General features: G+C 34.6%; 2 protein-coding genes across 2 annotated transcripts; both read left to right on the forward strand.

Moving 5' to 3' along the window:
* The first annotated feature begins 988 nt into the window (after positions 1 to 988).
* Positions 989 to 21,635, forward strand: LOC128222545 (mutS protein homolog 4-like). Its single transcript, XM_052931604.1, has 26 exons — positions 989 to 1,125; positions 5,040 to 5,214; positions 5,565 to 5,797; positions 6,035 to 6,183; positions 6,819 to 6,942; positions 7,287 to 7,353; positions 7,875 to 7,996; positions 8,322 to 8,465; positions 9,058 to 9,188; positions 9,443 to 9,583; positions 10,522 to 10,641; positions 10,897 to 10,909; positions 11,150 to 11,203; positions 11,789 to 11,973; positions 12,201 to 12,213; positions 12,592 to 12,637; positions 13,148 to 13,272; positions 13,663 to 13,757; positions 14,037 to 14,084; positions 14,679 to 14,846; positions 15,224 to 15,296; positions 15,956 to 16,020; positions 18,761 to 18,831; positions 19,482 to 19,585; positions 20,831 to 20,919; positions 21,416 to 21,635. Exons 1-26 carry the CDS (start codon positions 1,095 to 1,097, stop codon positions 21,584 to 21,586), a joined length of 2,757 nt encoding a protein of 918 aa, XP_052787564.1. The 5' UTR covers positions 989 to 1,094; the 3' UTR covers positions 21,587 to 21,635.
* Positions 21,636 to 22,276: 641 nt separating this feature from the next.
* On the forward strand, positions 22,277 to 24,401 carry LOC128225206 (uncharacterized). The gene is made up of 3 exons (XM_052935278.1): positions 22,277 to 22,597; positions 22,831 to 23,027; positions 23,246 to 24,401. Exons 1-3 carry the CDS (start codon positions 22,283 to 22,285, stop codon positions 24,297 to 24,299), a joined length of 1,566 nt encoding a protein of 521 aa, XP_052791238.1. The 5' UTR covers positions 22,277 to 22,282; the 3' UTR covers positions 24,300 to 24,401.
* Positions 24,402 to 25,342: the final 941 nt, after the last annotated feature.

Consider the following 25,342-nt stretch of genomic DNA (forward strand, 5'->3'; position numbering starts at 1 on the left):
GTAGATCACAGTAAATCTTTTATAATCCATCAATCATTTAATACTTTTGCTTTTTTAACTATTAAAAACACGGTTACAATCTTGTTATCAGTTATTGATTTTTTTAAGTAGTTAAAGGTTTGTCACTCAAAATCTATGTTTGTTTCAAGTAGTACATGTACAGTTTGATAAAAAAAATACATGATATACTGCATTATAAGGCTAAAAATGCTTTCAACCTGATACAATGCAATGTTGGTTCCTTATTGTATATATGTTTCCTATGTAAGAGAAAAATCCACTTACAATTAACATAAGAGCAAAAAAAAAAAAGATTATTTATTTCTCACAGAGAGAGAGTCACCATATGTCTGAGATTTTTTTTTTATGTTTTTAAACAATAATGTCTATCTGTATCTATATGGGAACGTCGTAGATAGTGCTCAGTGATGACTTTTACACGACGATGGAGTGCAATTACTACACATAGACGATATTTCAGCCTTGAGCAAATTTTAATGCACACGGAATTAATTTAATAAAAAATGCATGAGCACCACAACTGTTCATTGGCCCCAAAACCTATATATTGCCACCACAACGTTCACAAAATATAGCCTTCAAAGGTCGACAATACACTTGCACAACGGTAGAGCATTTTAAACGAATAAAATAAAATGTTGTGCCTATGATTGGGCGTCGTGATTTAAGATGGCAGAGTATCATTATGTAAAATAAGTATAAAAAATGAATGAAAAATCTGTTTCTTTCCGATTAAGTCTTAGTTACTTTTCACGCATTGTTTATTTCCTGTCGTTTGACCGACTGTTTTACCAATCTTACGACATAAAATATTTTAAAATGAAAACATCGTCTGCACTTTTAGATGTACAATATTACTTCATTAATACTGGAATTTATACAATTTAAATGTTTAACAATGATTTGAAAAACTTCTGTTCAATTCAAATTGTTTCGGGTTCGTTGATGTTGTAAAGCTTTGAAGCTACATACTTTATTTTAGAAAAAGCATCCATTTTCGCGACACGTTCATTGAGTGGTGGCTCCAAGGTTTGAATTGATTCAGATTGGAAGGAAATTTAGAAATTGTAGCCATGTCCAAAGCAAATACTCAACCGAAATACAGTAAGTAAATTAACACTCGAAATGGTATTCATAGAATTTCTTCGTCTTGTACTCAATTAGACGCAATAACTTATGGTAGGACTCGTTCATCAGTATTTGTCAACAAATAAAGTCGCACGGGTACATTTGTTTTATAGACATCACATTGCGGGATTCATTTCCTATTCAATTTGAAAATCGTTCTGTATTTTCGACAAAGGCACTTAATTCTTCAGCGTTAATTTGTCAATGCTCTTCCCATGGATCATCTTGTCAAAAAGTGAGGAGAAGGTGTTCTGTGACCTCTTGGTAGGATCATCTTGTCCAGGAGTGAGGAGAAGGTGTTTTGTGACCTATTGGTGCTGTGTTCCAGTTATGTTGTAGAGGTTAGAGAACATTTTTCCCTTTCAGCATAGAAGAGATTGCAGTCAATCAGGTAATTAGAAATGGTTTCAGGTTCACCACATATACACCAGTGCTCCAATTCTGTGGAGGTAATCATTCAGTTTGCAGTGCCCACTCTGAAGCTGTAGCAGAATGCCTTGGTCCATGGAAGGGAGTCGAATGAAATAAAATTCTGTTTAACAGAGGTGTGGTTGGAATGTAGTATTCAGTTTGCTTTTTCTGAAATGCGCCATCGTCTTGCCCATTTAATGTAAAGCGCGTTTCTTGCTGCTGATTTGATGTCGCCTTGGAAAACTGCTGTCATAAGATCCTCATTCAGCAGCTCAGCCTCTTTTGCAGCTTTTTTGGCCAGCATGGCAGCTACCTCATTTCCTTGAATGTCAGCATGGCCTGGTGTCCAAGAAATTTCATGCATGTTTGATTGTTCACAAGATTGCAGAAGGTTTTGAATTTCAGTGATCAAGCTTTTTTGAGAAGAGAAGGACCATCCTAAGGTTAGAATTCGAGCTGAGGTTTGACTGTCTAGTAGTATCCTTATATTTTGTATTTGCTTCTTCTTTGCTTCATCAATAATGCACTGTAAAGTCATTTTTATTGCCACTAATTCTCCAACTAGTATTGAAGCACTCATGGCAACTGGCTGGCTCATTTAGTCTACTCTTTCCTGATTATTGAAGTAAATGCAGGTTCCTGATCCACATGGCCCTGGATTTCCTAAGAATGACCCATCTGTGAATGCAATTACAGTGTTCACTTCATCCTCTGCAATAATATGTGAAATTATCTTTTTGGCAGCTTTTTGTTGTGCTAGATTTCTTGTTTTTAAGACCTAGGTTGTTCCAGTATTCTGGCCTTCTTCTACTTGGTTGTAACCCTTCTTAGTAGGATGCATCTGGTTCAATTGAATTTGTGTTTATGTCTTTCAGTGATTTCATGTCTGTTACTTGTTGTAGCATTTTTATACCCCCACAAACGAAGTTTGAGGGGGTATATAGGAGTGAGCTTGTCGGTCGGTCGGTCTGTCTGTCGGTTTTCATGGTTTCCGGACGATAACTCATGAAAGGCTAGACAGATTTGAAAAAATTTTGGTACACAGGTGTAACATCAGAAGATACAGGTCAAGTTCGATATTGGGGCTGGTTGGGCCAAAGTCAAGGTCACTGTTACTAAAAATAAAAAAACTGTTTCCGGACGATAACTCATAAAAGGCTTGACAGATTTGAAAATTTTTTGGTACACAGGTGTAACATCAGAAGATACAGGTCAAGTTCGATATTGGGGCTGCTTGGGCCAAGGTCAAGGTCACTGTTACTAATAATAGAAAAACGGTTTCCGGACGATAAATCATGAAAGGCTTGACAGATTTGAACAATTTTTGGTACACAGGTGTAACATCAGAAGATACAGGTCAAGTTTGATATTGGGGCTGGTGGGGCCAAGGTCAAGGTCACTGTTACTAAAAATAGAAAAACGGTTTCCAGGCGATAACTCCTGAAAGGCTAGTTTTTCTTGTCAGCAGTGTAACTTCTAAATTACCCAACAGATTTAAATAAAACAATAATGCATGATAAAAGAAGATGCAGTGTGCAGTAACCTTGGAGTTATGGCCTCTTTTCAAAGGAATGGTTTGCCATTCCTGTGTCCAGGCGGCATTTGGGGGTATTCGTCACTCCTGTGACAGCTCTAGTTGTTACTGGCGTTGGCTGTTTTAGTTGATCTATCCTCTTTTCACCCAGGTTTTATCTCTATTTTAGTCTGTTTTATCAGGGATGTGTCAGGTTTGGCCATTATAATCTTTGTATTCTCTGATGGCAATTTCTTCAAATCTTAGATCTATTAGAGGTATAATTTGGCTTGAACCTCAAGACCTTACAAGCTGGCTGAGCGCACAGCACCAAGACAAATGCTGAGACCCTTTCTCTGGACTTTGTCTAGTGTTTTGCCTGTTTTGCCTGATTGCCATACGGGAGACACATATTCCATGTAAGGTACTACCAGGCTCTTGTATAGCCATGTCATGTTTTCTGGACTGATTTTCTCAGACTTTGCAACATTCATTAAGGAGTTTACTGCCGTTTTTGATTTCATTTCTACTTGGCTCAAGTGATTCTCAAATGTAAGTTGTTTGTCCAGAAGCACACCAAGCAGCTTGGTCTTACTAACTTGTTTCAATTCCATTTTGTTGAAGTGTTATCCAAGGTTCTTTTCTTCGGGCTCCTGTGTGAAAATTATGTATTCCGTCTTTTCAGTGTTCAATTTCATTCTCCATTTTTTTTGTCCATAGTGTCACTTGATCAAGGTCATGATAAAGTATTGCTTTGGTTTTTACTAGTTTTCCAAATTGTACCATCATCAGCAAACTTCACCTTTGAGCTTGTCACCTCTTTCAACATATTACTAAGGAAGATATTGAAAAGTAAGTGAGATAAGACAGATCCTTTAGGTAATACTATTGATGTCTCCATCATCTTTCCATCGGTGTTCTCTACACAGCAATAAGCCTCCCTGTCTCGTAGAAAGTCTCCTATCCAAGTCCATATATTTCCCCGTATACCTAACCTGCTCATTTTGACCATAAGCCCCTTTCTCCACACTGTGTAGAAAGCCTTTTCCATATCAAGAGACACAGCAGCAGTCATCTTCCCTTGGTTCATTCCAACAGTTACATCTTCAACAAGTATGAGGAGTGCATGGGTTGTATCTCTTCTTTCCCTGAACCCTTCTTGTTCTTTATCAAGGATAAATTTATGTTCTACAAAACTGTACAGGCGTTTTTTATTATACTTTATAGGCATTTTTCCAGGATACTGGTAAATCTTATTGGTCAGTATGCTCCTGCTTTGTGATATCAATTGAAATTAATATGGTAAAACTGTTAAACCAAAATGCCACATTTTATATATTATTAAACCAACTGTGCACCAGATGATCTATTTGCAAGAAAAAAAGAAAATTGTCGAAAACTGTCATAAACTTGGTACAAATGTGTACAAAGCAATGAAACTTTCTAACTGAAGTACCACATAGTTTACAATTTATTTAAGTTTAGCAGTTATTTCGTATTTTCCCATTAAAAAAGAATACTGGGTATGTATACCTAGTAGAGTTCATTCCTTATGCATGATTGGCTAGTCGGTGTTATCACGTGATATTACCGAGTTAGGTGTATAGCTTAATTATGTCATTCGATTAGAGTAAGCCGTCGAAGCTCAGTGGGTACGCTGGACTTCAATTTTGGCGACACGGGTTAGAACCTTTTACATTTTGGTACTTTTTTTTACAATTATGATTTCAAAGCGTAACACATTCTATTAAATGATTGTCCTGAGATTCGTTACAGAAAAAAACTTTTTTGGGTGTCAATCTGGTGTACAGTCCCTTTAAGTCGTTATAATTTTTAAGTGACGAATAGTAGCTTTTTTACAGCCATTTGAATACATATTTTTTTGGCATTTTTGTTTAATATTGAATTTCCGTGAGTTAATGTCAAAATTACAATAAGAACAATTATATATGTTTTCATTTCAAAGATTTAGGTCTGTTAGAGACGCCAGCTACAGCAGACCAGAGTGAAATATCCACTATTGATGGATCTATGATAGAGTCAGATACAAGTTCTACCCATGGTCGCCATGTTTCACCTTGGTCATCATCGAAAAGGGTATCATCATCAGGTCCTACGAACTACAGCAACCTAACCTCAGGGTAAAATAAGTATTTTAAGTTGAATAACCAACATCTTAATGGAAAAATGTTTATATCAAGATGCTGGTTATGCAATTTAACAATCAGTTTTTGAACTCACTATAAAAACACTACTTAAGAAACTGTACTTCTCTGCTGAGTTCCTGTCAAGTATAAATTATGGAGATTAGATTTACAGGAAAAATAATGTAAAGAGTAAAACTTACTTGTTGTGATAAAAAGTTACAAATTACTAATAAAGTAATAATTTGAGCTCAAATGATTGTGTTCACATGTAACAGATTCTGAGTATTATATAATTCATTATTAATAAATACTGTGCATAATCCATTAAAATTAATGTTTTTCAGTGGCAGTGTGAGTACTTTGGACAGAAGAGCTAGATATAGCACAGGTCCTTATAGCAGTTTGAGCAGTGGAGGTTGCAGTTCAAGCTTCAGTGCCACACCATCCTCCAACAGGACCCCTCGGGTATCTAGTTCCTCTCGTACGTTCGGTTCCCGGCGCACACCTCACACCGGGGGAAGCAGTGCAGCAACTCCAGGGCCTACCACTCCTGCTGTTAACTGCACAACACTTGTTGGTTTGTAGTTTTACATTCAGGTAAGTTCATACTTCAAATTCATAGCTGACTTTGCTGAGCCTGTAATAGTTTTGGATGTGAATTTGTCAAAGATGGTTCAATGTCTACTTATTAATAATTTTTGAATACAAATTCTGTATAGGATTTTATTTGGGCTTTTTAACATTCTTGAATAACTAAAAAACTATCTATTTTAACATTCACTTTTACAGATAGTTTGACATGTTAACATTCCAGCAATAGTTGAGGGTCGAGGGCTGGCTCGGGGAGAGGTTGGTATGGCCTCCCTAGACCTGAAGAAACCAGAGTTGTGGCTGTCACAGTTCTCAGATATGCCAACATATGTGAAAACAATCACAAAGCTGCAGATTGCCCATCCACTGGAGGTATTGTACAGCAATGGTTGTGGTATTCTGACGTGGGAAAAATAATTTTGACCACCAGGCAACGATTTCTCAACAAATCTTAAAAATCCTTTAAAAGTAAAACTTTACCTTATAAATTTTTTTAACACAAATCCAGTTGTTCATTTTGCTGCGTGACCTGAGTCCTATACTTTATTTTCCTGAAGAGCCATTATTTTTAAATGTGTGTATCCTGTAGATGCACTGTATTAAAGTTATTGTGCGCAAAGTAGTGCTGGGGATTCTTGGTTATGATTTACGAGGAATGCAGGCAGATTTTAAAATGAATGTGTGTAAACTATATTGAAACAAAAAGCTTATGCCCAGTGTATTTTCCACCATTTTAGGAATGGGGCTGGTGCCTTTTGATCATCATTTTGGCTAAAATTTGGAATTCAAAATGTGCTGTGAAACATTCACAAGACTGAAGATAGTTTGACAAATTTGGGCCTGTTGTTTAAATTTTATCTTTTAAAGGGAAAGTGAATACAAAATTGTTCATTTTTCATTGTCAAGAAGACTTTTTTGTAGACCTAATTTGTTTTGCAGATTTTTTTACATTAAAATCATTTCCATAAGTGAATACAGTATGAAGTTAATCATTTATGTTCTTGCAGATCATTCTGCCGAGTACAGCATGTGAGGCAGGAACTATGACCACTCTATCCAAGATTGTGACTGACCAGTTCCCAAACACTGCCATTTCTACAGTGCAGAGAAAATACTTCAATGAAACAAAGGGTATTGACTGAAACTGTCATATATTTATGATGAGAGAACCGGGGGCCGTTTCAAAAAATATTTTAGTCGATTTGAGTCGTAAATTGAAATTATCTTTGTGCCATTGTTTCATGATTTTGGGGCATATTTGTGTAAATTTAATTGTAGTTAACCTTGAAAATTAACATTAAGTTGAGGAAATAAACAAAATTGATAACGGTGTTGATATTTGTGACATTTACATAGACTTAAGATATTTGAAACTAAGACAAAAATCCTTTATTGTGTTATTATCATTTTGGTACTAAATTCGAGTCTTGTCATTTCAAATAATTTTCTTGCCAATGATAATTGTTTATTTACAGGCCTGTTGACTGTCAAGCAGCTGTGTGTGCCTGAATATAGCAGTGTGGAGCTCGAGGTTGCATCAAAGTAAATCAAAAGTTAATTTCATGTTAACTTTGAATAGTATTAACGCTTTTTATCTTATATTCTTGTATCTTTCATTTTCTGCACCCTCAGTGCTTGGTTATCAGTCTCCCCTGTAAGTGTGTGTAAAAATATTTGAGTTTAATTATTCTGCTTACAAACAATAGCCAGAAATGAATCAGATAGTAAAGTTCCATAGAAAAAAGTACAAAATTTCTGTGTAAGAATTGAACAAAACAATCAGTAAAAGTGCAATGATTTGTTTTAAAATGCTTCTTTTGGACACATATTTCAAAACCATGGGTCCTCTGTAAAACAATGACACCCCATCATTACCTAGTTTTGTGCACTCAGGTTACTTTAAAAATATGCATCCATTGTATGCACATGTTTAAGAAAAACAGGTCCTCCGTAAAAATGATGAGTATATTTAGGCTTGGATTGCCCAGCAAAATGAATCACTGCTGAAAATGTATTACCTCAATTCATTGCATCTACTGGCTAGTATTGATTTCTTTCTCTAGGTACTACTGCCTTGCTGCTGCTGCTGCCCTCGTCAAGTATATTGAGTTCATACAGAACACTGTCTTTGCCCCTTCTTCAGTGAAAATCATCTTCAAAGGCAGTGAAAATACAACAATGATTGGTGAGCTTCTTTTCATGTTTAAACCTGGTAGAGAGTTATTGATAAGAACTTAATCTGTTTTTGCACTGCAGAAGTATGTTAAACTAATGATATGGATAATACTGGGTTCAGCAGTATTTTTGTAGCATTTGTAGCAGCTTGGATAACTGTCAGCCGGTGGTGAAACCATATTCTTAAAATACTGCATGCATGTTAAATTCTTCACTTGTCAGATAATTATTTTCTGTACACATAATGTCATCTGCCCATAACAAAAAGCTATTCAGTGACCACACACTATATGGCATCCAAAACAACACCAAAAACCTCATTCACTTTCCTACAGATATGTCCACTGCACGTAACCTAGAACTGCTCCAGAACCAGCGAGATCCCCGCAGTGACCACACACTGTATGGCGTCCTAAACTACACCAAAACCTCAGGAGGGGCAAGGCTTCTTCGGTCTAACATACTCCAGCCACCATCAGGTAAGTATGTATGTGTGAATATAATTCTGATCTTACCATCTGAATCCCATGAAACTATCATGGACACTTATTGTCCTCTGGTTACTGAAGAGACTGCAGAAAAGAAAGCGGAAAACACAGTGTGAGATACAAGGCTGTGTGGGTAAGTTATTATAGCTCTTTTTTGAGTAGACCTCTTAGTTCTTTAATATGCTGAGTGTAAATCACCAATACAACTAAGATAGCTTTCCTGGATTAACCAGTACTTAGTTCTGTAAGTGTCCCAGTACTACCCTCAGAGCTGGGTGCCAGGTAAGGGAACAACTGATACCATTTTGACACTAAACTTTAGTATGACACGATCAGGGATTGAATCCAGGACCCCCCCATTCCAGAAATGGAAGCATTGCCACAAGCTATTGGAGAGGTCTAAAGGACGTTTAGAAGTTTAAGTATCTTGCAGTCTGTATTCAGTTCTTTAAGACTTAAAAATTATGAAAAGTCTGAATTAAAAATAAATTAACAAAAACTTACAAGAGAGCCAGAGATGTTCTGCAATCTCAGGCCTGTTAGTTGATTTAGTTTGTCAAACAAATCCTTGCCGTTTTTCAAGACCCAGACACAATCACACTGAGACAGGATGTGGTATCTGAGCTGATAGAGAAATCGGAGGTGTTCTACAATCTTCAGGCTGTCATCAGCAGGTTCCTTGATGTTGACCATCTACTTTCACTCTGTGTACAGGTACACTCTCGCAAGATAAATGAGTTCAATTTATAACTTCTTGTTAAAATTATAAAAGTGATTACCACAAAATCAGGTACATTTCCTCTTTATTTATTTTCTTAGGTAAGTATTGTAGATTCTTTTAGTGCCAATTTTATTCAAACTATGAAAAAACAAGTGTTAATATTTAATGTAGTTTGGCATTATAATCATGCATGCAAAATTGAAGGATTATTGAACTATCAAATGCAATCAGCAGCTTATTTCTCTAGGTACCAAAACAAGAGAATATCAAGACAGCCGAGAACAAAATTACAAATGTTATGTACCTGAAACATACCCTGGAGCTGGTGCCTCCACTGAGGGATGCACTGGGAGACTGTGAAAACCCACTGTTTAAGGCTTCATATAAGGTATATAGGCTGGTTTTATATGTATGGGTATGTGATCGGCATCGGAGAATAAAATATCATGAAAAATGTGATGTTCTGAAAGACATGCAAGCAGACTTTCAACTTTCTCTTATAATGCTCTGATGCGAAACAGAAAGTATAAAATATCAGAAAAATAACCGAATTCTGAAGGGTCAGGTTTCTCGTAAAATGTAGTTTTAAAACGGGAGGTTTCAATTTCTTGCTATAAAATCAAAATGATCTTACTTTCCACAATTCTAATGCATTGTTTAAGATTACATCTACCTACGGATTCCAAGCAATATTTGATGTATTTGAAATCAAAGGCTAAAAATAAATGGCTATTCTAGAGTGCTTTCTTGTCATTAAATGTGATTGATAACTGAGATCAAGATTATCTACACATATCTTAAATCACTCGGGATATGTTGCCTCCTCTTAGCTTCCTACAAGGTAAGGGTAGGTGTGATAAGTAGCAGATTTTTTTTTTTTAAAAATGCAAGTGATCTCCAAGTGGAGCTGGTTCAACCATTCAGTGATTGACTAAAACTGTGAAAACTCTCTATAAAGCATCCTTCAAGGTAAAGAGTTAATAGAATTTTGGTGCATGGGTTTCACCACTAGAATAGAGAAGCATTTCCTGGTACATGTATTTTTCACATTGTCAGTTTCCCAATCGGGCTTCATTATGTATCTTGGGATAATGGTATTGTGCGGAGGAAAATTATGCAGATATTTAGCTTTTAAAACAAAAAAAATGCTATTGAAATTTACAGGCATATAATGCAGATGGTAGCCCCCCTGCCCTCCCCCCCTCCCCCCCTTAAAACAATTGGTTATGTGATTGGGGAGGTTGTGAGTTTGAGCCCCACCAAACCTAAACTTTTAAGTAATCAATTTGCATAAATTATCATGATATTTTATTCATCTATTTCTAGTTGCTGGAGGACCCTCGGTTCACTGTGATGCTCAACAAGATTAACTGTATTGTGCATGAAGATGCGAGGTACCAAAAGGGGGCGCTCATCATGAGGTCACAGAAGTGCTTTGCTGTCAAGGTATGTAATGTCGGTGGTGGGTGGGGGATATATGGAGAAATTATTTTTGGGTTTGTGGAAAACACATAGATGGAAGATATACATTAGTTTTAAACTGCTTCAAAATTTAACTGTGACACAAAAACTCAAAGGTCAGGTACTATAGTACCTTTCTTACAATTCTTTATCATAAATAGTGTTTCTTTAAAGACAGTATCACTAAGTATTTTTAAGACAACATTGATTATGATAATTATGATGTTTTCTCTTTAACAGCCAAATATAAATGGTAACCGTTCCTTTGCATGTCAGTTCAGTTTTTTTAAGTTCTGTTTTATATGGCAATATGTTTATTGTTTTTTTGCATGTCTGCCTGTCACATTTAGATATTTTAAGTATCTGAGGATTTTTTTAATCATAATACATTGATAATTAAGTATTGGATCATGCTCTTTTAATACATCTATTTCATAACAGGTGATTATTCTAATTGTTTGTTATATTACTCTCCTTTTTTCATTCCTTTCAGGTTTACTCGACATTGCCAGAAAAACTTACACGGAAATTATTGACGATATAACAGGTATCATCTATTGTCAGTGATATTAGAACTAAGTGCACTGTACCTTACTTAAAATGAGATCCAAACAGCCCAAAAATTAAATTATGACAAATAAAATAAAAGATGAATACATGTAGTACAGTTTTCATAAAGCATCTAAAGTCATTTCCTAACTTTAATAGTCAATTTCCTAAAATTTCATAGTCAAATTTTACAAAATGTATACTTGTAAGTGTTGTTAACATTAAAAAATATCTGTCTTTTTTTTCAGTAAGGTCAATGAAAATAATGTATTTTGGAAATACTTCATTTTTTTATTTCATATGACTAACGAGATACTAAGTGACTTAAGTTAGGAAATTACTTCAGAGGTTTTATGAATATGCCCCTGGTTTCAACCCAAACAAACTACCCAGCAAGCTACTTTTCTTAAGCTATCTTATTAAATTATTTTTATAACTTAAATCCAATTATAGAATTTTCTGCAGGAAACTAGACTCTAGACTAGACTGTTTATTTCATTTAAAGAAAAGCTAAGTAATGATGAAACCTCTCTAGACTAAATGTGTATTAACAAAACTCAAAAAGTCCCAATTTCCTCCTCAGACCTAGTTCAGCAGATGTCTGGTACCTACAACCTTCCCCTGAAGGTGGCGTACAGTTCATCACGGGGCTTCCACATTCAGATGTACACTGGAGGGCCAGACGGACACACACAGGACTCTCTGCCAGGAATCTTTATTAAAGTCACCAAGATTAAGAACACTTTCAACTTTACCACCACAGACTTGGTGAGGACTATTTTGTTCATGTTTATTTAATGACTTTGCCTCTGTTGTTGTAGAAAAGGTCTTAATTCTGACTTTCAATTGCCTGGATAATTTGTGAAATGAAGCATCTAAAAAATAATCATAATCAAGGCATTCTGAACTTACACTGTTACACAGACACTCATGTAAATCTTTATACAAATGGTTCATTCCTTAAACATTTTAATCATTGATGTTTTAAATTTCAGATCAGGATGAATGGTAAGTTACCATATACCGTACTTTATATGATTGTCCAGTTATTGTTATAGCGTTGTGGCAATTTGCAAAGCATTAAACATTCAATGTATACCATAACTTAGAAAAAAAAAACATGCAGTATGGAAGCACATGTCCACCATGCTGTCTAGAGCATGTTCCATAACTGTAGCTTATTTTTTTGGTGAGTTATAGTTCTCAATTGACCAAGAAAAATGGGTGAGCATTGGCTATCGCTTGCTGTGTTCTTGTTTAGCTGTTGATAATTAAAGTCATTATTGCTTCTATAGTTACAAATTAAAAAACATTTACAGTGCTTGCAAGATATTTTGAATAAATATCAGTATATTATAAGTGTTCAATAATCTCATTATTTTGCAGACAGAGTAAAGGAATCATTGCATGAGATCTACATAATGACCAGCATGTAGGTACAAAACTCAATTTGCAATAATTGACCGAATTCTCATAAGCTTTGATAAATTCTTTGCTATTCTTTTCGTTCTTGAATACTAAAACTCAAATTACACATTCAAATTCTAAATGCATGTTATTCAAATATAAATGATTTCACCTGCTAGAACTCTCAACCAGAAACTTTTCAAACATAAGGGCAAGGTAGATGTAGGTGATCAAAGACATGTACCCTTTATTTCATGTATGTATGAGGCTTTAAAACTTTATGTGTTTGTCACTATGAAAGCTCTACAGAGCTTGTTTGACCTTTTTAGCTAGTTCAGAGTTCATCCTACACTAAAACTTAAGGAGAAGTGACTTAAAATGTACCCAGTCTCAATAAGAGAAATGACCTCTGCGAGAAGTCTTCAATAAGTGTGACATAAAAATTAAAATATATATTACATTTCTCTTTTTGTCCTCAATATAACATAATCATTTACTGTCTAAAGTTCTATCTGGCATTTTCATTCCTTTCTAGTGTGATGACGGAGCTGTTGAATGGTGTCCGTGATGACATAGGCTGTCTATATAAGCTCACAGACACTGTCGCTATGCTGGACATGCTACTCTCCTTTGCCCATGCTTGTACACTCTCGGACTTTGGTGAGTGAGAACAAGAAATGTACAGATTGGAAATTCATAAAAGGGCTTATTAAATAGCATGTAATGGTATGAATCCATTGCTTGTAAACCCTAACAATTTTCTTACCCGAAACAAAGCAACAATGCATTTATGATACTTTGAAATTCTTAAGCTAAATTTGAATCGAAGTAAAATGAGTTCTTAGGTAATATCATTGGGTTAATATGTTAGATTTTGGATTACTTTGGTTTTGATCCAAAGATATATGTGACACTGAATAATCAGTTTGTTGACAGTGTTAACCTTATTAGGCAGTTTGTGTGATTCTTTTCTTTAGCAGCAGGACCAGAGTTTACAGACGCCCCTTCATAAACTTGGTAATTCTCATTTAATCATAAATATGCTTGCAGTGCGACCAGAGTTTACAGACACCCTGGCTGTGAATCAAGGCCGCCACCCCATCCTGGGGAGAATCTCAGTTGAAACCCCTGTACCAAACAACATTGTAGGTTATAGGCTCATTTTTTATTTGGACTTCACTGATATACTCTTTGCTCTGAGTATTATATCATGCTTTGTTGTTGCTGTTTGCTGTGACATTATACATACTTGTATAATTTTCTGTTAACATTAGTTCATCATTGATGAAGCAAAATAACAAATTAGTCATTATAATTGTCATTTCAAGATGATAGTACCTTGACTGAATAATTATTGTTAACTTCATCAAGTGGTTGGTTCAAACTAGTTAGTAGGTGCTAAAACTAAGTCTGAATCTTTTCAGTATGCTTCGGAGGACAGCAACTTCCTGGTGATTACAGGACCAAATATGGTATGTTTGAGCTGGGCTTAGGTCCTAGGTTTGAGCCTAGGAAAGAAAGTCCAAGGCCTGTATCAATATAGTTCTAGTTCTTATCTTAGACAATTGCCTTAGGGATTTATGTTAATTCTAAAGAGGTTAATAATTACAGCTCTAGCAGGAAATATAATAGCATTTGTTTCGTCAAAATTTGTGTGTATATATATAAGTGCTGGTTGTAAGTTGGCACCTTGACATCCTCATATTGTGATTTTGTTCCATTTTATGGAATGTATTGTCAAAGAGATGCTTTCAGTGTTTCATAGAAATCTATGAATTAACTGTGTGACTTGAACCTGTTACCATATTTATACAATTTGATCGGGTCACAAGTTATCATAACATGCTGCAAAAGGCCCTCCCCTTGTTGTCACAAAAATAATATTGTTGAAAAGCAATGCTTTATTCTGTAATTATAAAAAATGATTTTAGTTTAAACAGGAAACATGTAATTCATTGTAGGATAATTAAATCAAAAGTCTTACAGAACAGATTTTTATTTCAAAAGAAATCAATTAAGATATATAATAAAAATAAGTTAAAAATGATGCTTGATAACTACTTCAGAGTGGAAAATCAACCTACCTGCGCCAGATAGCCTTACTACAGATCATGGCTCAGATGGGATCCTTCGTGCCAGCGGATTATGCATCTTTTCGAATAGCCAATCAGATCTTCTCTAGGATTGGCAGTGATGATGACCTTGAAACAAACTCATCAACATTCATGATGGAGGTGGGAAATATGTTATAGCACAATTAAATTACGTTTTATTTAGAGTATTTTAATTGATATTTGTGATTAATTAAAATTTTGTCTGATGAATTTTGTTTAAACACAGTCTAACTTCAGGGAAAGTATTAACCATTCAATAAATAAAGTTAAACTAAATAACTGAACTACCTACCACTTGTAACTATTATAAATAATTACATGATAGGTAAACACACACAAATTAATTTTAAGAAATATAGTACAATGTAGATCAAAGAGTCCATTGAAATGTTATTAATGTTATTACAGCGTCATTACACCCTTTTACCACCATGAAATGTTTTCATGTGCTTTGTGCAAACTGGTTGTTTTTCAGTCTTAAATTAACTATTTTTCAGATGCGTGAGATCAACTACATTGTTCAGACTGTCTCCACCAGCTCTCTAATCATCATTGATGAGCTTGGTAGAGGTAATCTCGCCACCATTTCATCAAGCATCCTAGGGGATAATTTATACCTAGGAGAGATTACCAACATTGCAAACTTCTTCAAATTCAAACTTTCTGCAAAATTTCTCCTAGCTAGGTATGAAATATCTCCTAGCTAGGTTTGAAATATCTCCTAGCTAGTCATGAAATCTCTCCTAGCTAGTCATGAAATATCTCATAGCTAGTCATGAAATATCTCATAGCTAGTCATGAAATAATCTCCTAGCTAGTCATGAAATATCTTCTAGCTAGTCATGAAATATCTCATAGCTAGTCATGAAATATCTTCTAGCTAGTCATGAAATATCTCATAGCTAGTCATGAAATATCTTCTAGCTAGTCATGAAATATCTCATAGCTAGTCATGAAATATCTCATAGCTAGTCATGAAATATCTCATAGCTAGTCATGAAATATCAATTTTGACATCTTGAACCTAATCTCTTAAGGTGTGTGGCTGTAACAGTTGAAAATTCTGTCAAGTTTTTTTTGCTCAGTTGTTGAAACAAACATAAGATATATTTAAAAAAATTATGAAAAGTTGGCCAATTTTTTTAAATATCCAATGAATGATCAGTTGATATAAACGTTATTTTGATAGCATTTTTTGCTGAATTTAATTGGAATCAGTTTCATTTCAGGAACCAGTGTGGAGGAAGGAGTGGGGCTTTGCTTCTCCATTTGTGAATATCTCTTGAAAACAAAGGTGAGATAGTGTTAAAGATCATGACATTTATCTTCTTTAGTGCTACTGTCTTGTTTGTTTTACGGCATGTTCAAGGTTCAAGTTTATATGAATAAGGCTGATAGCAGATTTACATTTTAAAATAAAGTAAGTACGTTTTATTAGATGTGACCTGAAGGCTGCGTCTATAGGGATACATTTTTACAATTTCCAATGATTAAGGGTTTGTGGATAAGTTTTAGATTGTAAGAAAAGTGAATACTTATGAATTAAACACATTTCTTTCATCTTTTCTTAAACTATGTTGTAAAAGAACCCCTTTAGATGTGGATGATCGAATAAATAAAACACTAATATAAAATATTTTTATAAAGAATTGTTAGCCAGATGGCTATAACATAAAACAACAAAATTATTAGCCTTTTTAGCTCACCATAGCCATAGGCTGAGGGTGAGCTATTAGGATCGATGAATGTCCGTTGTCAGTCCACATTTAGTTTGTTAACACTCTAGTGGTCACATTTTTGCCTCAATTGTCACGAAACTTGTTCAGGATGTTTGTCCCAGTAATTACTCAAATGAGTTCGAATATCGGTCATCTGGGATGAAAAACTAGGTCACATGACCCAAAAATTGAAAAATCTTGTTAACACTCTAGAGGCTACTTTTTCAGTCCAGATATCCTGGGAATTTGTCAGAAAGGTTGTTTCGATGATTTCTAGCTCAAGTTCGAATATGGGTCATCTGGGGTCAAAAACTAGGTCACAGAGCCCCAATATGGAAAAATCTTGTTAACACTCTAGAGGTAACATTTTCAGCCCAAATATCCTGGAAATTTGTCAGAAAGGTTGTTTCGTTGATTTCTAGCTCAAGTTCGAATATGAGTCATCTGGGGTCAAAAACTAGGTCACAGATCCCAAATATAGAAAAACCTTGTTAACACTCTAGAGGTAACATTTTGAGTCCAAATATCCTGGAAATTTGTCAGAAAGGTAACTTTTGATAATTTTTATGTCAAGTTCGAATATAGGTCATCTTTTTTTTTTTATTGTTATTTTATTGTTTTAAAATCATTGAAGGTACCAACTTCAAACTTCATGAACTTATTCACAGTAAATAGTGATATTTTGTGACAAGTTATATAAATCTAACTTAAATATTGTAAGAGTTATTGCCCTTTGTATCTTTTTAAACAAATACATATTTGTCATGTTTTTACACGCCTGTTTAAAAAAACTGGACATATAATAGTTCCACCTATGTTGTATGGAAGGGCAGACAGGCACCATCCAGTAGGTAGTCCTATCAATTACTTTTGAACCCTTTTCCAATCATGATCAAATTTGGTCAGAATGTGTATGAACGTGTTTGATAATCAGCAAAATTGCTTTAGTTACCCGAGAGTTATTGCGCTTAAATATTAAATTTACCTAAAATTGCTCTTGTCTTAGCAATAACTTTTAAGCATTTGTACAATCATCACAAAATTTGGTGAGAATGTGAATGGGCCTATTATTGCCAACAAGTCTATAGCACAAAGTGTTACTCAGGTGAGTGATATAGGGCCATCTTGACCCTCTTGTTATTGTGACTGGTCACTGGTCATACACAGTGGTTAATTCCCTTTTTCAATGGAAGGCACTGAGCTTGAAAATCGCAACATATTCACCCGCATACATGTGCCTGTCGTAAGTTGTAACAGTAAGAACCACAGGGTACAAGTTGCTTAGCGTATGTTTTAGTATAATAGTATACTCTGACAACTCTAGTATCTGCCATTCACAGTAATTGTTTAAGAGCACATCATACTTGGCGTTCTATAAAACCTCATAGGTCCACCATTACATGACAGCATAATGATGCAATAGGCAGACATTAGCAGAGTAAGCACCTGATGTTAATGAAACATTTTCTTCATTTCTCCTAAATTGTCGCTTTTTTTAATCATTAATTAACTTGTTTAAACTTCTGTTTACCTTTTAATATTCAAATTATGATAAAAAATATATATATTCACATCTAAACTTATTTCAGCCGCGTCTTTAATGTCTTGCATCAAATTTTGTCTTGTATTCATCTTGAATTTGCTTTAATAGTTAAAGGCCATATTTAAGTATCCGATCCACAAAAAAGTGAATTTTAGATGCTTGGCAACCCCATGTCGTGTTATGTTTTCATTTGACAAAGTTTTGTGAGCAGAATAGGAAAATGTACAAAAAAAAACTGAACATAATATAACAAGTTTTTTTGGCCTTCAAAGATTGCAAAAAAATGTTATTTACCTAGTATTTCAGTTGAATGGAGCATATCGAGGGGTGAAAGCGAAAAGGTTCTATTTTCTTTATTTAATGTCACTTAGAACCTTTTCGCATTCAACCCTCGATATATTTTACTGTAATAGCTGTTTGTTTGATGTACTTTTGATGATTTAATTTACATATTCCTAATCAATAAGCAAATATTCTTTTCAAATGATACCAAAATAAAAAAATATGGGTCACCGAACATCAAAATTTAAGATTAAGATTTAAGATGGAGCTGTCAGAGAACTACCGCGTAATTTATTTGTGGGTGGGATTCCTTAAGTACAGGCTGATAACCTTTTTCACTTGTTTATTTGAAAACTTTGAGTGCAAATGCAGTAAATTTGATTTATGTTCAACAAATGCCATGTTTGTATGTACCTTTATATCTGAAGAGGATAGCTGTTAGCCTTTATCTCTTGTTTATGCGCAAACCTTGAGTGTTTATTTCGTTTCAGGCATTCACTTTTTTTGTGACCCATTTCCCTGAGCTAACCACTCTTGACAGCCTGTACCCAAATGTTGAGAAGTAAGATTTAACAAGAAATATATAAAAATAGATCTTTGAAGAACCAGACCAGTTTAATTCCTTAAGTCATTGTTAAAAAAATATTTGGATTCAGTTATAACATTCAATAAATCGTTGTTGAAGAATTGTTTTTGAAATCAGTCTTAGAAACAAATTATAAATTTGATCTCAAGTTATACATGTTTGTTTATTTGATATGTTTCACTATTACATTAAGATAAAATCCAAATCAGTGTGTTTGTTTTCTCACCATTTTGCAAATGGGGTCAGGGATTGTGACAAATGCATTATTTTGACTGAAAATGGGACTTCCAATGTTGCTTAGAAATGAACAACAATGCATAAGATAAAAGAATGTGATATTGTCCAAAAAAAATTATGAAATAAGTAGAAAAAGAACTGATTTAAAAGAATTTCATTAAAAAAGTATATGTTTTAGCATACTAGGAACCAGCCAAACTTCTGCTCCAAATTGTTCAGAAAAAACCCCACTGCAGTTGTTACTCTGGCATAACTACTTAAACTGCATTTAAATGATTATGTATTTAAAATATGATTTCATATACTAGTAAATATTTTGATTGAAAATGTATATTTCAACTGAAGATTTCCCTCCCAGTGCTTGCATATGTTTTGTTACTGTATTTCAGTTACTTCTTTGAGATCCAGAGAAGTTTCAGCACTGAAGCAAACAGTGACAAGGTCATCTACACTCACATACTGGCCAAGGGGAAAACTCAGGAGAAGCACTATGGTATTGCAATTATATTTGCTATGTTTGTACTTGATTTGATCTGATTTTTAGTTAGCAACTGTTTTGAAGATGTGTCATTCAATTCCATTACAAGATTCACTAATGCTAGCAAGAACTGAAGTCTTGTTTGTGGTATTAGTTGAAAATATCATTTAGACCATTCAAAATTAACTGTCATGATTATGCCCCCACAAAGTGGCGGCATATAGGGTTGCCCTTGTCCGTACGTACGTCTGTCTGTCTGTACGTACGTACGTCCCGAAGATTGTTTCCGATCTAATTCTTGAAAACCGTTTGTCCAATCCTCACCAAACTTTAAACACATGTTTGTGACCATAATATCTTGATCAAGTTCGATAGTCATGGAAATCGCTTTAGTCATTTAGGAGTTACAGCCCTTTTTTGCCAAAAATACTTCAAAAATATATGTTTCCAATCTAATTCTTGAAAACTGTTTGTCCAATCCTCACCAAACTTTAAACACATGTTTGTGACCATAATATCTTGATCAAGTTCGATAGTCATGGAAATCGCTTTAGTCATTTAGGAGTTACGGCCCTTTTTTGCCAAAAATACTTCAAAAATATATGTTTCCAATCTAATTCTTGAAAAGTATGTGTCCAATGTGGATCCAACAAGTTTTTTCCTGCCTGAATGGCGCCATATTACCTATACAGTCTTGCGATGCCGTAAAACCCAACTCAACTCAACTTATCCTATATGTGCAGATTATCCTGAATAATCATTATGGCTTATTTTCTGTGACAAAAAATCGAAGTGGGGGCATCCGTGTCCTATGGACACATTTCTAGTTTTGCTAGGAATGTCTGATCAAAGTTGACTTTCTTATGTGTCACAATAAGTTATTCACGTTAATAAACAGCAGCCAATGGTTTAAAACTTTAATTTGATGTCCATAGGTTATCTTTTGGCTAGTTTGAACATTTAAATGGTTTGATTGGATAATAGTAATTATTGGTTAAATATGGAACAATCTTTATTCATTTAGGCTAACTTTAAAGAAATAAAAAAAATGTACATGTATATGCTGGAGCTAAAGTATACAATCGGCTACTGGACATGTGGCCATTTTGTAGCAAGCATTTAGAACTAAATTTAAAATATATTGGTAAAATCAATGGTTTGAGAATGGAAATGTCTGTAAGAATTTGTCTAAATTAGGAATTTTGCCAAATATGATATTTAGCTATTCATAATTAAACACACAGCTGTTTTATCATGTAGGCATTCAGCTTGCTGAGATATCCACCCTACCACAGTCTGTGATAAAAGAAGCCAAACAGTTAGCACTCAAACTTGCAGAGGAGAAAAAGGTAGCTGGATTCATTAATAGTTTAAACATTATTTGCATACAAATCAGTTCAATTTTTAACAATGGCATAGGGGTGACATATGTAATATTTTTTTATCTTATGGCCAGGACTTGCTTACTCAATCCAATGACTTGTGGCAATAACTATCTATATCATTCTCGCAACTGAGTTATCTCATGATTTAATTATGTTGTGGACATGACTTACTAACTCATTTCCACACCTTATTTATCTGCATGTCCTTGAAACGAGTAAGTCATTGCCATGGATTAAAAATAAACACTTATGTGAATTGGCATTGAATTTATCTCCCTGTGCTATCTACAATTCATGTATTTTTTTGTGAATGTATAGTTGTTGGTATTTAACTTGGTATATAAGTAGGCTTCATTTGCTGTTTTTGGTACATTGTCAATATTTGTATAATGTCAGATGTCATACCAACACAACTATGTTGATTTGATGTATGTGCAAATTATGTGTTTCTCCATTTCAGAACAATGAGCGCAATGATAAAGAATTGTGTAGACAAAGGGCGGTGTTCAAACTAGCCAACAGACTGGTTCAGGCTGCCAGGAGCTCCCAGCTAGATGAGGATAGTCTCAGACAATATGTGACCAGTCTGAGGAAAAAATACCTGGACGAAATGGGAAATATTGAGGAGTGATATCTGCCTCTTGAAAACTAAAAATATATGGTGGAAAAATATGTTGTTGTTGCACTCTTCTGGTTTTTTACTACTACTGTATATTGTTTATAAATATGATTAAATTAACTGAATTCGTTTAAGGTGCATTTTCATGAATTGGAAAAAGTATAAGTTAAACATAAATTAAGAAAATCATGTAAAGAGATCATTAAACGAAATCTAGTCGGCTCTGTTAAAGTTCTTACATGGTGTAAAGCGTTGGATGCGCCCCCGCACCCCCCCCCCCCCCCCCCCCGATTTTAAGATGATAAAGTGTGCCATCTAGGGTCAAAAACTAGGTCTCTGGGACAGATCTTATTAGAAAAGCTGATTTATAAAATGTTCATTTATCCTCACACAAATGGAATAGTTTCAGTTGATCAGGTTATTTGTATGAACGATATCTCCGATAAGTATAAATATGGGTCTGTTTGGTTATAAATACTAGGTCACTAGCTCAAATCCTGGGTTTACAAAATTGCATCGTCAAATTAAAAATCAGGCTTTAATGCGGCGTTGCCGCTTTGGCGTCTCGTTAAGCATATGGCTATAGGATTGTCCTTTCCGATAACTCGATTATCTTTCCCTGAATACTCTTCAAGTGGGCATGCGCAAAAAGCGGAAATTTACTTCCGGGGACTACACAAACCAGGAAGTAAACAGCAACAAGTGAAAATGGAAAGTAAAGATTCAAAACTAATAAAGAAAACGGGCAGGAAAACCCCTAAGTACTGTTGTATTTGTAAAGGAATTTACAGAGGAAAGGTTATTGATGGGAGAAAAGTGTCATTGCACCGTTTTCCTCAGAACAAACGTTTAAAACGTGTGTGGGTGCAGCGATGTAAAACGGTCATGAGATCGTTCCAGTGGAATGAACACAGACGATTGTGTAGTGAGCATTTTGTTGGCTTCAGAGGACCTTCATTCCAGCATACACTTCCATCTATGTTTCCAACTGAGACTGGTGCTACCAAAACCTTCCAGCCAACGGTATTTTTTATTTCTTATATTAGTTTAAGTTCTTCCTTACATGCACCTCAAAATGAATTATGTTATATCAACGGTGCTTAAAAACAATGTCACAGCACTTATTTGTAAATTTTGTAATTTAAGAAATGATTAAAGAATTGTTTTCAAATACAGCCTGGAAAAATGTGTACCATATAGCCTGGCAGATTTTGTACTAAAACATTTATCTTGTACAGTTTCATTTGCAATTTCAGCTCCTTGATGAAGACGTAGGTGATGATGATGATGGTGATACGGTCAATGACGATTTAGACCTAGAACTGTCAAATGATGATAGTATACAGCCACAACTGTCATTTGTATCCCCTTCCGGGCATGCCATTGATACCTCTGTCCACCTGCATGATTACTGCATGGGACCAGTACTACAGCCACAGAATCAGTCCTTTAGGTATTGTTCAATATATATATATATTGCTTCTTGTGCTATGAAATCGATCTGATAAGTTAATTACTTCTGATCATTTTTCTTCATTCTTTAACAAAAATAGGAAAATTTAAGTGTTTGTAAATGTTTAAGGCCAAAAAAACAAACATTTGGTTAGGGTTACCAGACTGTACATGTAAGATGTGGTAAATGGGTACATGATCAATTTGTATATGTTTCAGATGTTGTGACACACAGACTGAGAACAACTGTGCAGTGATGGAAGTACAAACTGAAGAAAGTTTCCTGGGAAAAACAGCAGACTTCAGTTCACAAACAGAACATTCTACTAGAGACTTTGGTGTACAATGTCAGCTACCTATGCTCACATATGATGACGTAAAATACAATGACGATTTGGTCAGTTTTTACACCGGAATCCCTAATCGAGTTGTGTTTGAAGCTTTGTTTGATGAAATCAAGGATGAAGCTGAAGTGCGGACATCAAGGCGGAAACTTAACTATAAAGATTCAGATGGAGGACGGCCAAGAACTCTAAGTGTTCTGGATGAATTTTTCATGGTGCTGATGCGCCTACGTCTAGGTCTGTTATTTGAAGATCTAGGTACTAGGTTTTGCATATCCACTTCACAATGTAGTGACATTGATGAAAGATGGATCAACTATTTACATGTACAATTATCCTTTCTTGTTCAATGGCCATCTCGTGAGGTAGTGAAAAATAACATGCCTGAACAATTTAAAGAGAAATATTCTAACACTAGAATTATTATCGACTGCACTGAAATTTACAGTGAAACATCCAGTTCTCTTTCTTTGAAAAGTTTAATGTACAGTGATTACAAGTCTCACATGACTCATAATATTTTGGTGGGTATAAGCCCAAATGGTGTTGTAACTTTTGTTTCCGACTGTTGGGTGGGCTGTACCAGTGACAAGAAACTCACAGAAAAATGTGGACTCTTGGACTTGCTTGAAGAAGGAGACGCCATAATGGTTGATAAGGGTTTCACTATTACAGACCTTACTACTCCAAGAGGCATTCATCTCATTATTCCACCATTTAAACAGAAAGGAAAACAATTCTCTAAACGTGAGGTTCTCCTTACAAAAGATATTGCAAGTTTACGAATACATGTTGAAAGGCAAATGGAGAGAATCAAGAACTTTCGAATATTGCATGGCAATATTCCTATAACACAGTCAAGGAGAATTTCTAAAGTGTTCAAAATATGCACATATTTGACAAATCTATGGCCACCACTTGTTCAATAATAACTCATGTGTCAATGAAAGCGTTTGTATATATCAAGCATTAGATTTAGGGATAAAAACTTGTATACTTCTAACTAGAACAATGAAATTACAATTTTGTTTTAAAATCATTTTTTCGAGCAAGTTATATGATAACATATGAGATTACACATTTGATTCAGGTTTGACAAAAATGGATAAGGAAATATGCTCATGTGAATGGATTTCAAGATTTGATTTGAAACATGTATGCATTAACTGATCAATTTATTGATATAATTTTTTGTTTGTGAAACATCTGCTTTGTATTTTGTGGTTTTATTATTTGTAACATTTCTAAGAATAAAAGTCAAAGATCACTTATTAAGTTTGGCTCTGAAATGAGTTTTTTTTTATTTGCCATGTGTAATTGATCTACCACGTACTTCAAATCATTAGTATTGAATTGCTTAAAGGATTTTTCAGTATGAACCATTTTCATATCAGTTTCATAATTGAACTAAGTGGAAATAAGAATAGGCAAGAGTGCCATAGATCAAACTGAAATGCCCGACAAATGTTAACTTTAAGATACATTAGATTAAAAAAACTAGCCCCATGCTAAATATGTCCCAATGTTTAAAGGGACTGTACACCAGATTGGCACCAATAAAGTTTTTTTCTGTAACAAATCTCAGGACAAATTATTTAATAAAATGTTTTACTCTTCTGATATGATAATGGTAAAGAAATACCAAAATGTAAAAGAAAATTGAGCTATGGATTGAACTAGTGTCACCAAAATAGCTGTCCAGTGTTGTATCCACTTTGCTACGAAGGCTTATCCGAAACCATATGAATGCTTAAGCTAATATACCTTACTTGGTTATATCCCATGATATCATCAACTAGCAAATCACGCATAAGAATGAATTCTACTAGGTATACATACCCAGTAAAAAAAAATTAATGGAGAAATATGGAAAAAATAATGCGAAAATAAATTAATTGTATACTACGGTATGTGGTACTTCAGTTAGTTAGTTTCAATGCATTGTACACATTGATACCAAGTTTATGTCAGT

This window comes from Mya arenaria, chromosome 2 (genome assembly GCF_026914265.1).
Source record: "Mya arenaria isolate MELC-2E11 chromosome 2, ASM2691426v1".
In the NCBI taxonomy this organism is placed as follows: Eukaryota; Metazoa; Mollusca; class Bivalvia; order Myida; family Myidae; genus Mya; species Mya arenaria.